The sequence below is a fragment of the Armigeres subalbatus genome, unplaced genomic scaffold (assembly GCF_024139115.2).
Source record: "Armigeres subalbatus isolate Guangzhou_Male unplaced genomic scaffold, GZ_Asu_2 Contig1299, whole genome shotgun sequence".
Classification (NCBI taxonomy): domain Eukaryota; kingdom Metazoa; phylum Arthropoda; class Insecta; order Diptera; family Culicidae; genus Armigeres; species Armigeres subalbatus.
This window is the reverse complement of record NW_026942064.1, coordinates 124,845-137,300: the sequence shown is the minus strand read 5'-3', so window position 1 is coordinate 137,300 and position 12,456 is coordinate 124,845. Positions and strand designations below refer to the sequence as shown.

Genomic DNA, 12,456 nt, shown 5'->3' with positions numbered 1-12,456 from the left:
AGACTGAAAAGCGAAGCTGAACGGATTGGACTAGTCATCAACACGTCGAAGACGAAGTACATGATAGGAAGAGGCTCAAGAGAGGTCAATGTAAGCCACCCACCACGAGTTTCTATCGGTGGTGACGAAATCGAGGTGGTTGAAGAACTCGTGTACTTGGGTTCACTGGTGACCGCCGATAACGATACCAGCAGAGAAATTCGGATGCGCATAGTGGCTGGAAATCGTACGTACTTTGGATTCCGCAAGACGCTCCGATCGAATAGAGTTCGCCGCCGTACCAAACTGAATATCTACAAAACGCTTATAAGACCGGTAGTTCTCTACGGACACGAGACCTGGACGATGCTCGTGGAGGACCAACGCGCACTGGGAGTTTTTGAAAGGAAAGTGTTGCGTACCATCTATGGTGGTGTGCAGATGGCGGACGGTACGTGGAGGAGGCGGATGAACCACGAGTTGCATCAGCTGTTGGGAGAACCATCCATCGTTCACACCGCGAAAATCGGAAGACTGCGGTGGGCCGGGCACGTAGCCAGAATGTCGGACAGTAATCCGGTGAAAATGGTTCTCGCCAACGATCCGACGGGAACAAGAAGGCGAGGTGCACAGCGGGCAAGGTGGATCGATCAGGTTGAGGACGATTTGCGGACCCTCCGCAGACTGCGTGGTTGGCGGATTGCAGCCATGCACCGCGCTGAATGGAGAAGACTTATATGTGCAGCACAGGCTACTCCGGCTTTAGTCTGATAATAAATAAATAAATAGATCGCATCGCTTACCGAAGCGAATCCAGATATATTATCCATTGTAACTAAAACGATATCCTGTCCCAAGACAATCGTGGAGATGCAGAGGTATACTCGGTCTCTAGTAGCAACGAGAGTCGGACTAACAATCCTTCCGTTCCTATATGGCCGTAAGGACGTTGCTGGCGCCGTTATTGACTTTAAATACTAAATTAATGATTTCGTGTGTGTGTTACTTCTACGTGAAGTTAAACGATTTACAATGATATGGAAATGCTAATATCATCTTCCAAACTTGGACGTACATGTTCATGATAGCATTAGAGGCGAAAGTATAGAATTGATAGTTCCGTTAGGATACGGCAGGCATGAAGAATGTTTTTATAGAAGTCGATTTGAAAGCGAGCGGAGGGCAATATTTGTGATGGCACATATCACACGACCTTCCTTCTGCCAAGCTCCCGTATGAAGGGGGAGGGAAGAATATCAGTGTGGAAGCTGATATATCTCCACTGGCCGTATCCTAACGGAACTATCAATTCTATACTTTCGCCTCTAATGCTATCATGAACATGTACGTCCAAGTTTGGAAGATGACTTTAAATATTTGAGCTCCCGAAACGTGAACATTGAGAGTGGGTAGCTAATCCCGAACCCAATTTATTGTGTTCGACAATTTCGTACAATTTTGCAAGTTCAGTAAATCACGGAATAGCAACTACGAATTGTGTGGTCATAATGCTCATGCTTATGCTCAAAACTGTATAACTGTATTGCAATCTACCAACCGCTCGTTGGTTGTGGAAATTCGGAAGATTTGGATTATTGCATTGGAACTTTGGGAGAACTTCCAGTGGAAAATGTAGGAACTATCCGAGGAATTGTAGGTACTTTCTCGTTGAAATTCAGAAGGAAGAATTTCCTTTGCAATTTATCAGAATTGCCTATATTTTATATTTTCTATATTATATATATCTATATTTTTTTACCATTGAAATTCGGAATAATTTCCTGTACAATTTCAAATGAAATTCAAAAGAAAATTCCGAGTAAATTTGGAAGAGTTTCCTTTTAAAATTTGGAAGAATAATTTAAATATAATTTAAAATATGTTATGTGAATTAATTTAAAATATGTTTCAGTGGAAAATAAAAGAAATTTCTCGTGAAAATTTGGAAACATTGTGGGATAGAAGGCGACAAAAGTTATTGCGAATACTATGCCTGAATTTTCGATTATTTAAAAACAGTAATTTAAATGTTATCTAAATAATACAAGAAAATGAAAAATAGAAACTTTATAATAGTAAGAATTGTTCGTGAGTATGTATCAGTACACAAAAAGCAGAATTTTGTCTGCAAATACCATTCTGCGATTTTGCGGTTTCTCCGAACTCGCACAATAACAATAAACAAATGTATTGTTGCTTGGATATTCGTGAAAAACATGTAAACACCATTTCGCAAATTAACCCGAACGACTTACAAAGCTTCACGAATATTTTCATCGATGTTGTTTCGTTGCTATCTGTACGTGTGGGAGGTGTGGAAAAAGCTTGCCAAAAACATGTTCAAGGGTATTTCGCTTTGCCGGCTTCTCCAACACTGCTCACAGTATACCAGACTTGACATTATGTAGAACATCTTTCCACATCCTAGTCACAACGCCTCTAATTTCAATAGATACTCGAGCATAATAAACGGTACCGGAATAAGACTCTGTTCTGTTCTGCTAAGTCATGAATCTGTTCCAACGACAAAATTTATCACCACATTTGGGAACCGCATCACATTCAAAATTCATGCAAATCTAATAAATTAAGTTCATACGTACCTTCCCCCATCTTCACTGCTTATGTTCGTGCATAAAAATATCTAAACCGCATCGTGTAGAACTTTGCTCAAAACCGTAAGAACACACACAGCATCTCTTGGTTTTTACGATTCAGAACAATTAATTAAATTTACTCTCTCCAGTTGCAATTAAAACCGTCTCCCTAAGGCGCGCAATTCATTCAGCTCGGATGTAAATTTCCAGTTCCGGAGATCTTTTACTACACATCCCTTCCCATTCGACATTCGCATTCACGACGCAGTGCACCTAATTTCAACTCACATTACGAAATTCAATTTCCGTTCCGTTAACCTTCTTCAACTGAATGGCTCGACTCTAAGCAATGCTCGAGGCGAATCACTGCATCGGAACGTTCTCCGCTCGATTGACACATCAACACCTTTCACATGTGTTACGGTGTTACCCACTTGTAGAAAAGCGCATTCCAACTGGGAATGATTCTCGGATGACGTCAAAAGAAGACACGAAGATGCCTCCTTATCTTCTTTTTAACGGTACAGAATACTTGTTTATGTAAAGAAAAACTTCTCTTTTCAACCGAGCATTAAACACTCACTATCGACTGGCTCACAATTGCTCCTTTCATCTCATTCGCATGATGTCGATGCACTACCAGAACACAACACCATTTGATTGCATCAGCGACTGTCATCTCAAGAGTCCGATAAATCCATGGGACTAAAGCACTTCTTCCTTTAGCGTTTATCGAGTAACCGCACAAAACAGAATCACCGAACTTGACTGAATTGTCGTACCCGACAGAGTTCACATAGTCCCTCAATCCATCACCTTTAAGATGTAAAAAGTTTCAATTAACTCCAGCACTGGTTGGCCACATTTAACTTCACCAATGTGCCATCAGGAACAGCTGTTTCCGGTGTCCCTTGAAATCCAATTGTGCACTTGAAAGTCAATCCGTAGCGCCTGTTCGCCGCAGCATCCAACCGTCGACTGAACCGGACGGTCTGATTGCACGCTGTAAATATACGTACCACAGATTTCGTACCGTGGCACCGGAAGCAGCGGCGGCATCAGTTGTAACGGGACGAAGTTGGAGGACGAACCCAGCATTAGTGCCGGCACGCCAGCCAGGCTCGGCAATAGGAAGGGGTGTGTCTCGGAGAATGCATCTCCGTGCTGTGCCAGACATTCGGAGGCTGGCAGCCCTGCTGGTCCACGAGTGTCAAGTTCAGATGAGTGCGTGGCGGCATCCACGAGAGCAGCATACCTGTGGGTGAGCGTTGGCGAAAATCTGTGAGAAAAATTTAGCGAGAGATAAATGATAAGCATTTGAATGTTAGACAAAACGCAATAAATTGGGTGGAGAATTTGGAAGAATTAATCTGCTTGATTAATTTTATTCTATTATTTAATTCTCAAGAAATTACACTGTTCGATGAAATGGATGCTGATCGATTGTGACGATGGATAGACTCGGGGGAGATTTTTAATCAACATCACATCAAACGACACATGAAACTTCATGATTTCATAAGTTATAGAAATCTTTGGTTGTTTTGTACTTCCTGGACCATATATGAACCGATTGGAACCCGTAGACAGGTAGTTTTTCACTTCATGGACAATATTTGAATCCATTTGAATTGTTGTACTGGTTCGAATGGATTAACATGTTACCCAGAGAATACAAAGGTATCATATAATGCAATATCTTACTAAAACATGATGTTTAGATAGACCTGTGCGCCGATTGAAATTTTATCGGCTGCGGCGTTACGGCATCATGCCGTTGGTGATAGGCGGCGTAAGTCAGCGTGAATTCATTTCAAACGTCAAAAATTTTCCGGAATTTCTTCGTAAAATCCTCAACGAATTGGTCAGAAAGTTAATCCACTAGGGAAGATTATCAAGAAATTCCTTTGGATAGTCCTCCAAATATTCCTCTAGGAATTCATCCGAAAGTAGCTCATGGAATTCTTCCGGAGGTTGCTCATGGAATTCCTCTGAAAGTTCCTTCAGAAATTCCTCATGAAGTTCCTCTAGGAATACTTCCGGAAGTTCCTCCAGGAATTCCCCCGCAAGTTCCTGCGGAAGTTCCTCCAAGAATGTTTGGAAGTTCCTTAGGAATTCTTTAGGAAGATTCTCCAGGAAATCCTCCAGAAGTTCCTCCAGGAATTCCTCCGGAAGCTCCTCCAGGAATTCCTTCGGAAGTTCCTCCAGGAATTCATCCGGAAGTTCCTCCAGGAATTCCTCCGGAAGTTCCTTCAAGAATTCCACCTGAAGTTCCTTCAGGAATTCCTCCGCAAGTTCCCCAAGGAATTTCTCCGGAAGTTCCTCCAAGAAATTCCTCCGGAAGTTCCTCCAGAAATTCCTCCGGAAGTTCCTCCGAAGTTCCTCCAGAAATTTCTCCGGAAGTTACTCCAGAACTTGTAACGGTCGGCTAGTTTCGCCGTCCGAGTTAGTTGGAGTAACCACTTCGCTTAAGCGCCAAGCAAGCAAAAAGTTTCACCTGCATGCGAAGAGGCAAGATTTGTATTACCCGGTGAGACTCCTCAAGGCGAGTCCTTCAAAAAAAACAACCCAACCGGCGAATCGTACCACCTCACACTCTCCAAACTCAGATATTAGACGGGATAGTCAATGGGGAATCAAAATAACGCATGCAAAAGAAATTTAAAAAAAACACTCGGTTATCGCTTTTCTCTCCTCGTTCAACAGTCGAGCGGGCGGCATAAAATGTATTTTTAGTTTCTAAAGAATCGCTTACGCTATAGGGTTCGGTTCTTCTTTACCGACCCTTCAAACTGTAAAAGAGTTCAATTCTCGGTTGTGGCAAGTCCCTTTTTTATTTATGCTACCTATGGGGAGCGACCCCAGTATTCTGATCCCCCTTGGGGCGGTACCAGTGGTCAAGGAAATTAATATTCTTCAGTACAAAAAAATAGAGATCTCTGACCTGTTCGTGTTGCTTCGCTGAAGGATACCTGCTGCTCGATGCGATGCTGTCAGCGGTGGGTGTCTCGGCTTACTACACGTGCACGCTAAGGTAGTTCGTTGGCGGGCCCGCTTCTTCCACTCGCGAGTACTGCTTCGAGGCCAACAATGGAGTGTGGCCGGCTATTGATGACCGACTAACACCCCGGAAGTAGTGGTCACTTCCGATGGCCCGTAGATGCGCTGGGGCCTGATCACTAACCCGCCGCGAGACCAGCTACAAGCGGACGAGTTTTCGGACCTTCCCAGAGGCCACGCGGCGTGCGTAACCTACACCTACACGGACGAAACACCTTCGCTTGAAAAAAGTTCGGCCCTTTCAGCGATAACAAACTCTATTCAAATTTCGGTCCCATACACTAGTTCAAGTAGCTTTGTTGTTGGATAGTTACCTTGACCTCGAGCAGGTAAACTTACAGTTTCCGTAGGGTCGGAAACTATACTGAGCAATTTTTTTTATCTAGAGATGTTTAACATTAATAATTGTAACCACATTTAACATATAAAAACTCACTAAACTAGCTCGATTTTTTTGGCGCACTTGGGCCTTCTTATCACGTCCTCAACCACTTTAAGATATCTCGATAGCTATGAATACAATACATATTACATACAATTTATAAATAAAGTCTTGGACAATTGACTCACAAATTAACTTTCGATTGGCTAACACTTCAATTCGACTTCCACTTTTTCACAGTGACCTACGTCCGTTCACTTGGCAGATCGAATAGAGAAAGAGGGATACTCGGGCTAAAAGTAGATGACCTTCACCTTAGCCATTGCGTAACCGCGAGATTTCCACAAATACATCTACTTCAAAATATAGTAAATCATCTTTTTCCCCTAGACCTTTGGCCATACTGTCCAATTCTGGAGCGCTGCGATCTGCTTCGCGATCCGTTAAAAAAGGATGGTTCAAATTCTCGCCACCCATAGAGCTGCGAACGATTAAAATTCTCAAATTCAAATCTTACCCCTATTTGCATGTGTTGGACTTTCGGATTTCTCTTAACCCGAGAAGTGGAAAGTTCAACCATTTTTTTTATTTAACTATTCAAATTCTTGTAACCTTGTTACATTTCCTCCTATTCCAAAAAATATTTACGAAGGAAATATTTTTCCAATAATTCAAAATTGTTTCTTTATATTGTAAACAACAAGTTCTACTTACATTTCTATATTTACATTCGCAGGAGCTGCCATCACGCGATCACGTACACCGCAAGCCGTGTACTCGGGTCGCCTGTATCCATCGTATCCATATATTTTTTTAATTCTTCCTTTTTAATTTTTTGCTAATCTTCGTTTTCTTCTTTTTGCTTCTCTCTATTTGTCATGCACATGCTTAAATTTTTTTTTCATGCATCATATTTTTTTTTATTTACACTTTATTTTTATTTTTTTATTACCACCATATATTATTTCTATTTACACGTTTCTCGCTCTAGTTGGACCACATCACTAAATTTGCACTTCTTTCCCCCTACACTTTTAAACCCCATTGTTATCGTATATGATAACTTAATATGCCAACAATGGCTTCTTCAGATCACCATCCGAAACTACACTTTCTATACGAGGTACGTAACCTCACCGTCAAGTAACAACTCGACCGACTTCTTTCGTGGTGTATTTCCCGACGAACCGAATCAAACTGAAACTGAAAGTTTCTTACATCCGAATGACAATTCGAATTATATACTCATGACGCGTCCATGAACAACTCCCTTCTTTCGTGCTTTTTCCTACATTAATCAGTGGTCCAACTTCGCGCGCCTCTACTGTAATTCATTTATTTTGTTCTACCAAAATCCTACTCCTTCTCGTTCTGTCAACTTTTTGTTATATTAAAATCCTCTCCCACCTCTACTTTATCCTCATAATCTGTCATAATGCTATTTTTAGACGTATAGCCACAAAGCATCGAACGAAGCTAACCGTCGTCAGTTCCGTCGCGAATTTTGCAACACGAGTGCGCGTTTTCCGTACCGTCTTCAGTTTTTCCAATTTTCTCCGTGGAAATTGGGACTGAATGTAGTGAAATAGTGTAGTGCTTATTTGTGAACCTGAAACTCTTGCGGAATATTTGAATCGGTCATGCATTTTGCGGTATAACTGTGAAAATGTTGGGCATGAGATTTGTTTGTTTGTTTTCAGGGACCGGGCTATGGAGCAATTCTATCTTGCGAGGGGGTATCAGCTAGGTAATGGGATTTGTATTTCGCAACGATGATACTGGTGAGTAGAGAATAAATTCAATCGAGTGAAACTATTCTACTTTCAATCTGTGATTTGGTTCTAATCTACCGTTCCACAATTTCGCATACATTCCTTTTGTCTTTAAATCTACCTACGTATCCCACACCAAAACATTTCAAATGAATTCATATTCCATCCTAAAAAACTACCTACTATTATGTACAGATTTATTTACAAAAAATTGGCTTTTCAGCCTGCCAAAACCTTTGTTTTGTGTGTTGGTGCCTCTAGAGAGTTCTTGTTTGTGTATATAGCTTGAAGTTTTTTCTCGATCTAGGGCACCAAAACTGCAAGTTTGTTTACCTTTCAAGGTCATTCGCTACCAAATCAAGGCTTGATTTTTTTTGCGGTGGTGTATTTAATCAGAGCTCAACATGTCTTGATGTTTTCTGGTCTCTAATGAGTTCTAGTGCGGTACATAGCTTTACAAAATGTTGCTTAATTTTTATTTATCATACGGGTTTATAGTTTCTTCTTGCATTATTTCTTTTGCAGATCCGTTGATCTGTAAACCTCTAATTTGTTTCCATTCAAATCTTCTAATTCATAACAATTTGAACCTAGTTTGGCTAATATTTTGGCAGGTGAATAAGTGTCTGCCAGTTTTGCGTTGAATCCTTAGGCTTTATTAGAAAGGAAATGATTCTTCTTCAATACTGTCTCTCCAACATTAAAGTCAAGAGTTTTTGCCTTAGACCGCAAATTATAATATTTCCCATATTTTTCGTACGCCTTTTTCAGATTTATTCTAACTTTTTCAAATATTTCCTTCCTTTCATCGCTCATTTCTTTCGGGTCATATTCTACATCTTCTCCTAAATCTCTCATTTTAGCGTAATCATCTCCTGAACTAATATAATTCTTTCCATAATTGATAAAATATGGTGTAAACTCCGTTGACTCATGCACCGCTGTGCGAATAGCCATTGCAATTTTTTGTAAATTTTCATCCCATTCTTTTTGTTCCTGTTTTAGGTATGTTCGGATTGCTGCCACGATTACTCGATTCACTCGCTCCGTGGGATTATTAGCAGGATGATAGCTGGCGTTTTTCCAATGGTTTACCCGATACTTCTTAAGAAGCGCCGCAAATATGTTCGATTTGAACTGCGGCCCATTATCGGAGATTAGTATCTCTGGTACCCCGAAAAGCAGGAATATCATCGACTCCATGAATGCTACCAATTGCCCCGCCTTTGCTTCTCTCATCGGTTGTATGATCACAAACTTGGAGAAGTGATCGGTAACTACCAGGAGCATCGTATTACCCTTCTTCGACCGGGGGAATGGACCCATATAATCGACGGACACCATCTGCCACGGCATCGATGCTAATTTTGGACGACCAATTGGAGGAACACGAGCCGAGTTTGGATGTTTCGCGGTTTTGCACGTTTGGCACCCTCTACAGAAGCGCTTTATTTCTTCGCACATTCCCTGCCAGAAGTACTTCTCCCGGATTTTTCTCATCGTCTTATAATATCCAAAGTGCGCCACGCTATGCTCCGCCTCCAGGATCTGGATGCGATCACTTCTAGGAGGAATATACTTCCAATCGAATCGTGGATCTTCTGGATTGCTGCTCGGGATATATTTATAGACGTTGCCTCGAATGACCTTGAAATCCTTGAACTTTTGTTCGTCTTTCAAAATGTTCGACTTCAGTTTCTCCAGATCTAAGTCAACCGTAAGTATATCCACTTCATTCACCGCTCTTGATAGTGCATCAGCAATAATGTTCAATTTTCCTTTTCTATATTCTAGTACCATGTTGTGTTGCTGCAGTTTCAAGGCCCACCGAGCAAGTCTTGCGGAACTCCCTTCGACGCTGACTTGATGAAGCCACTTCAAGGACTGCGCGTCAGTTACTACTTTGAACTGCGTGCCTTCGACGTAGTGGCGAAATTTTCGATAGCCAAAATCACGGCTAGACACTCCCTCTCAGTAGCAGAGTATTTCTTTTGGCCGACGAAAACTTTTTCGAGAAGAATGCGATTGGACGCCTTACGCCATCCTGGTATTGCACCAGCACTGCTCCAGCTGCGACTAAGGACGCATCAGACTCAATCACGAATTGAAGGCTGAAATCAGGATTTGCCAACACTGGTGGTGATGTGAGTATGCTTTTTATTTCATTGAACGCTTTGTCTGCATTATCCGTCCATATTATTTTTGTTTTACTTTTAATAAGTCCGTTATTGGTGCTAATACGGTACTATAATTAGGTATGAATTGCTTATAGAATCCTACCATTCCCATTAACCTTCGGACTTCTTTCAAAGTCGTTGGTGACGGGTAACTAAGAATTGGTTCTAGCTTGACACTGTCGATTGACACGCCTTCTTCCGATAAAATATACCCTAGATAGGAAATTCTTTTCCTACAAAATTTCGATTTCTACGCTTATGGACAAATTTGCTTTTCTCAATCTATCCGCGACTGTTTCTAACAGTTCAAGATGCTCGGCCAATGTTTTCGACGTGACGACTATGTCGTCCAGATATACAAATACCTGTGGCTCCAAATCATATCCCAGAACTTTGTTCATTAATTTAGTTTGGGTCACTGGAGCCCTGTCAACCTGAATGGCATCACTTTGAACCGATACAAGTGCTTTCCTGCTCTAAAGGATGTGTAATCTCTGCTTTCTTTCGCCAATGGGATCTGCCAGTAAGCCTTCGATAGATCTATAATCGAAAAGTATTTCGCTTTCTCGATCCTTCCTAAAATCATTTGCATATCGGGAAATGGATATGCTTCCTTTTTCGTAACCTCATTGACCCTTCGGCAATCCAGACACAACCTCCATTCTCCCGAAGACTTCTTTACCGGTAATAATGGGTTACACCAATCAGATACCGATTCTTCAATGACATCCAGTTCTTTCATGCGCGCAATCTCTTTCTCCATTTCCTTCTGAATTGCTGGGGACCATCGATATCTTGGTGGCTTCTTTGGCTTCTCACCAGGATTAATGTCGATAGTGTGTTCGAGTACACTTGTTCTTCCTAGCGTTCCGTCTCCTTTGAGTTTATTCACGATTTTTAATAATTGTGATTTTTCACTGGTAGTGAGTTGATGTTCTGTTTCAATTTCCGTGACTTCCTCTTTTTTTGGACATTCGACTGATGGCAGTTCTAGACTTAAATCCTCCTCAATCTCTGTTGATTTGATAAAGTTAGCTGACGGTTCCAATATGAAATTTATTTGATTTCCTTCTGAGAAAAACTTTTCTACAAAATTTATGGAAAATTCTTCATTTATCAGTTCATTAGTTTTAATTTTTGAAAATTTGCCGTTTTCGTCAATTGCTGGTGCAATATTAAACGCTTTCCAAAAATCGCTTCCTAATATTAGGGTTTTTGAAATATTAGGAACAACTAATGTAGGGATAACTTTAGTTACTCCTCTGAAAGTATACGGAATGCAAATTGAACTTAAGCAATCATGCATGGTTCCATCGGCTGTTTTAATGCGTAAATTGGTTGCTGAAGTTTTGAAATTATGTTTCTCTATTAGTTTTGTGTTGTTCAATATACTCACAGCCGCCCCTGAATCTAACAGTCCTTCAATCTTAGATCCAAGAATTGACACACTAATGTGGGGGCATCTATTCTCTGAAATGTTTATGTTCATGACCTGTGAGAATTTATTAAAAATCGTGTTCTCAGGAGATTTGCTACTGTCTATGGGAAGCTGACTCCTTAATTGCTTCCCTGTACTCGTTTTTGGATTTCTTGTTCCAGCATTATTGTGATCGCTTGGGCAGTTACTAAGGACTACATCAGGCCTACCACAGACGTGACAAAATATGCGTTTTCCTTTGTTGCAATTCCTCCAGAAATGTCCATATTGGTTGCAGTTCCAGCATAGAATGTTGTTTTCGGTCGTCGGTACTACTGGTTGACTTTCATCTTTCCGTTCATCTTGCCGTTTGGCTTGCTGAGGCCGAACTCGATTTACCGCGTTTATTTCTTCTGCAAATTCGTCGTCAAATCTACTGCGTTCTCCTGATTCTATCTCATCCAAGTAGTTAATAGGGTACGAACGGTTCCTCTGAGCATACGATCTGTAAACTGACTTGTCGAGTTCATAGCAAAGGCTACACAATGTTTCCACCGTTAGTTGCGAAGTATCCAAAAATGCCAAGTGTGGTCGGTACCAGTCCTTCATATTTTCAAACAGTATGTCCATTTTTGCTTTATCGTCCATTGGTTTAGACATTTGTTGACAAAGTCTTTCAATTTCCCCTAGATATGCAACAAAAGTTTCATTTGGAAGCTGCTTCCTATCTCTTATCTGTCGTTCTAAAACCTTGTCTTTATTTGGGACCTCGAAGCGTAAACGCAAATGGTATTTGAAAACCGACCATGACGTGAATTTGCTGCTAAATGTGTAGTACCAAATCTCTGCTGGAGATTCTGGCTTGAAAAGAAAATTAGCTTTGCTTAGTAATTCTGCATCTGATATTTGATTGTTTTTTGCAAGTGTTTCAACTCTTTTTACCAACTCTTCTACCGTCATACCCCTCTGTTCCCCGCTAAACCTTATTTGCCACTTGTTGATTGGGGTTCGAAAACAATTATCTCTTTCTGTTCCTGAATAATTATTTGTTCTATTTCTAGCTTGTGAATCA

At 41.0% G+C, this 12,456-nt stretch overlaps 2 protein-coding genes across 3 annotated transcripts in view; both read right to left on the bottom strand.

Annotated features, from left to right (window-relative positions):
• The window catches only part of LOC134202596 (vertebrate ancient opsin-like), a 128,473-nt gene extending 121,104 nt beyond the window's left edge, over positions 1-7,369 (bottom strand). Inside the window, exon 1 of the mRNA XM_062677614.1 lies at positions 6,971-7,369. Coding sequence (XP_062533598.1) covers positions 6,971-6,976 — 6 coding nt within the window. The 5' untranslated portion in view covers positions 6,977-7,369. The remainder of the gene's footprint in view (positions 1-6,970) is intronic.
• LOC134202597 (uncharacterized) lies at positions 2,594-6,974 on the bottom strand. 2 transcript variants are annotated; one of them, XM_062677615.1, is made up of 2 exons: positions 6,733-6,974; positions 2,594-3,855 (listed from the first exon to the last, which is right to left on the bottom strand). In XM_062677615.1, exons 1-2 carry the CDS (start codon positions 6,762-6,764, stop codon positions 3,462-3,464), a joined length of 426 nt encoding a protein of 141 aa, XP_062533599.1. In that variant the 5' UTR covers positions 6,765-6,974; the 3' UTR covers positions 2,594-3,461. The 2 variants fall into 2 exon arrangements, with proteins under 2 accessions (XP_062533599.1, XP_062533600.1); XM_062677616.1 differs by having other exon boundaries at positions 2,598-3,831.
• Positions 7,370-12,456: the final 5,087 nt, after the last annotated feature.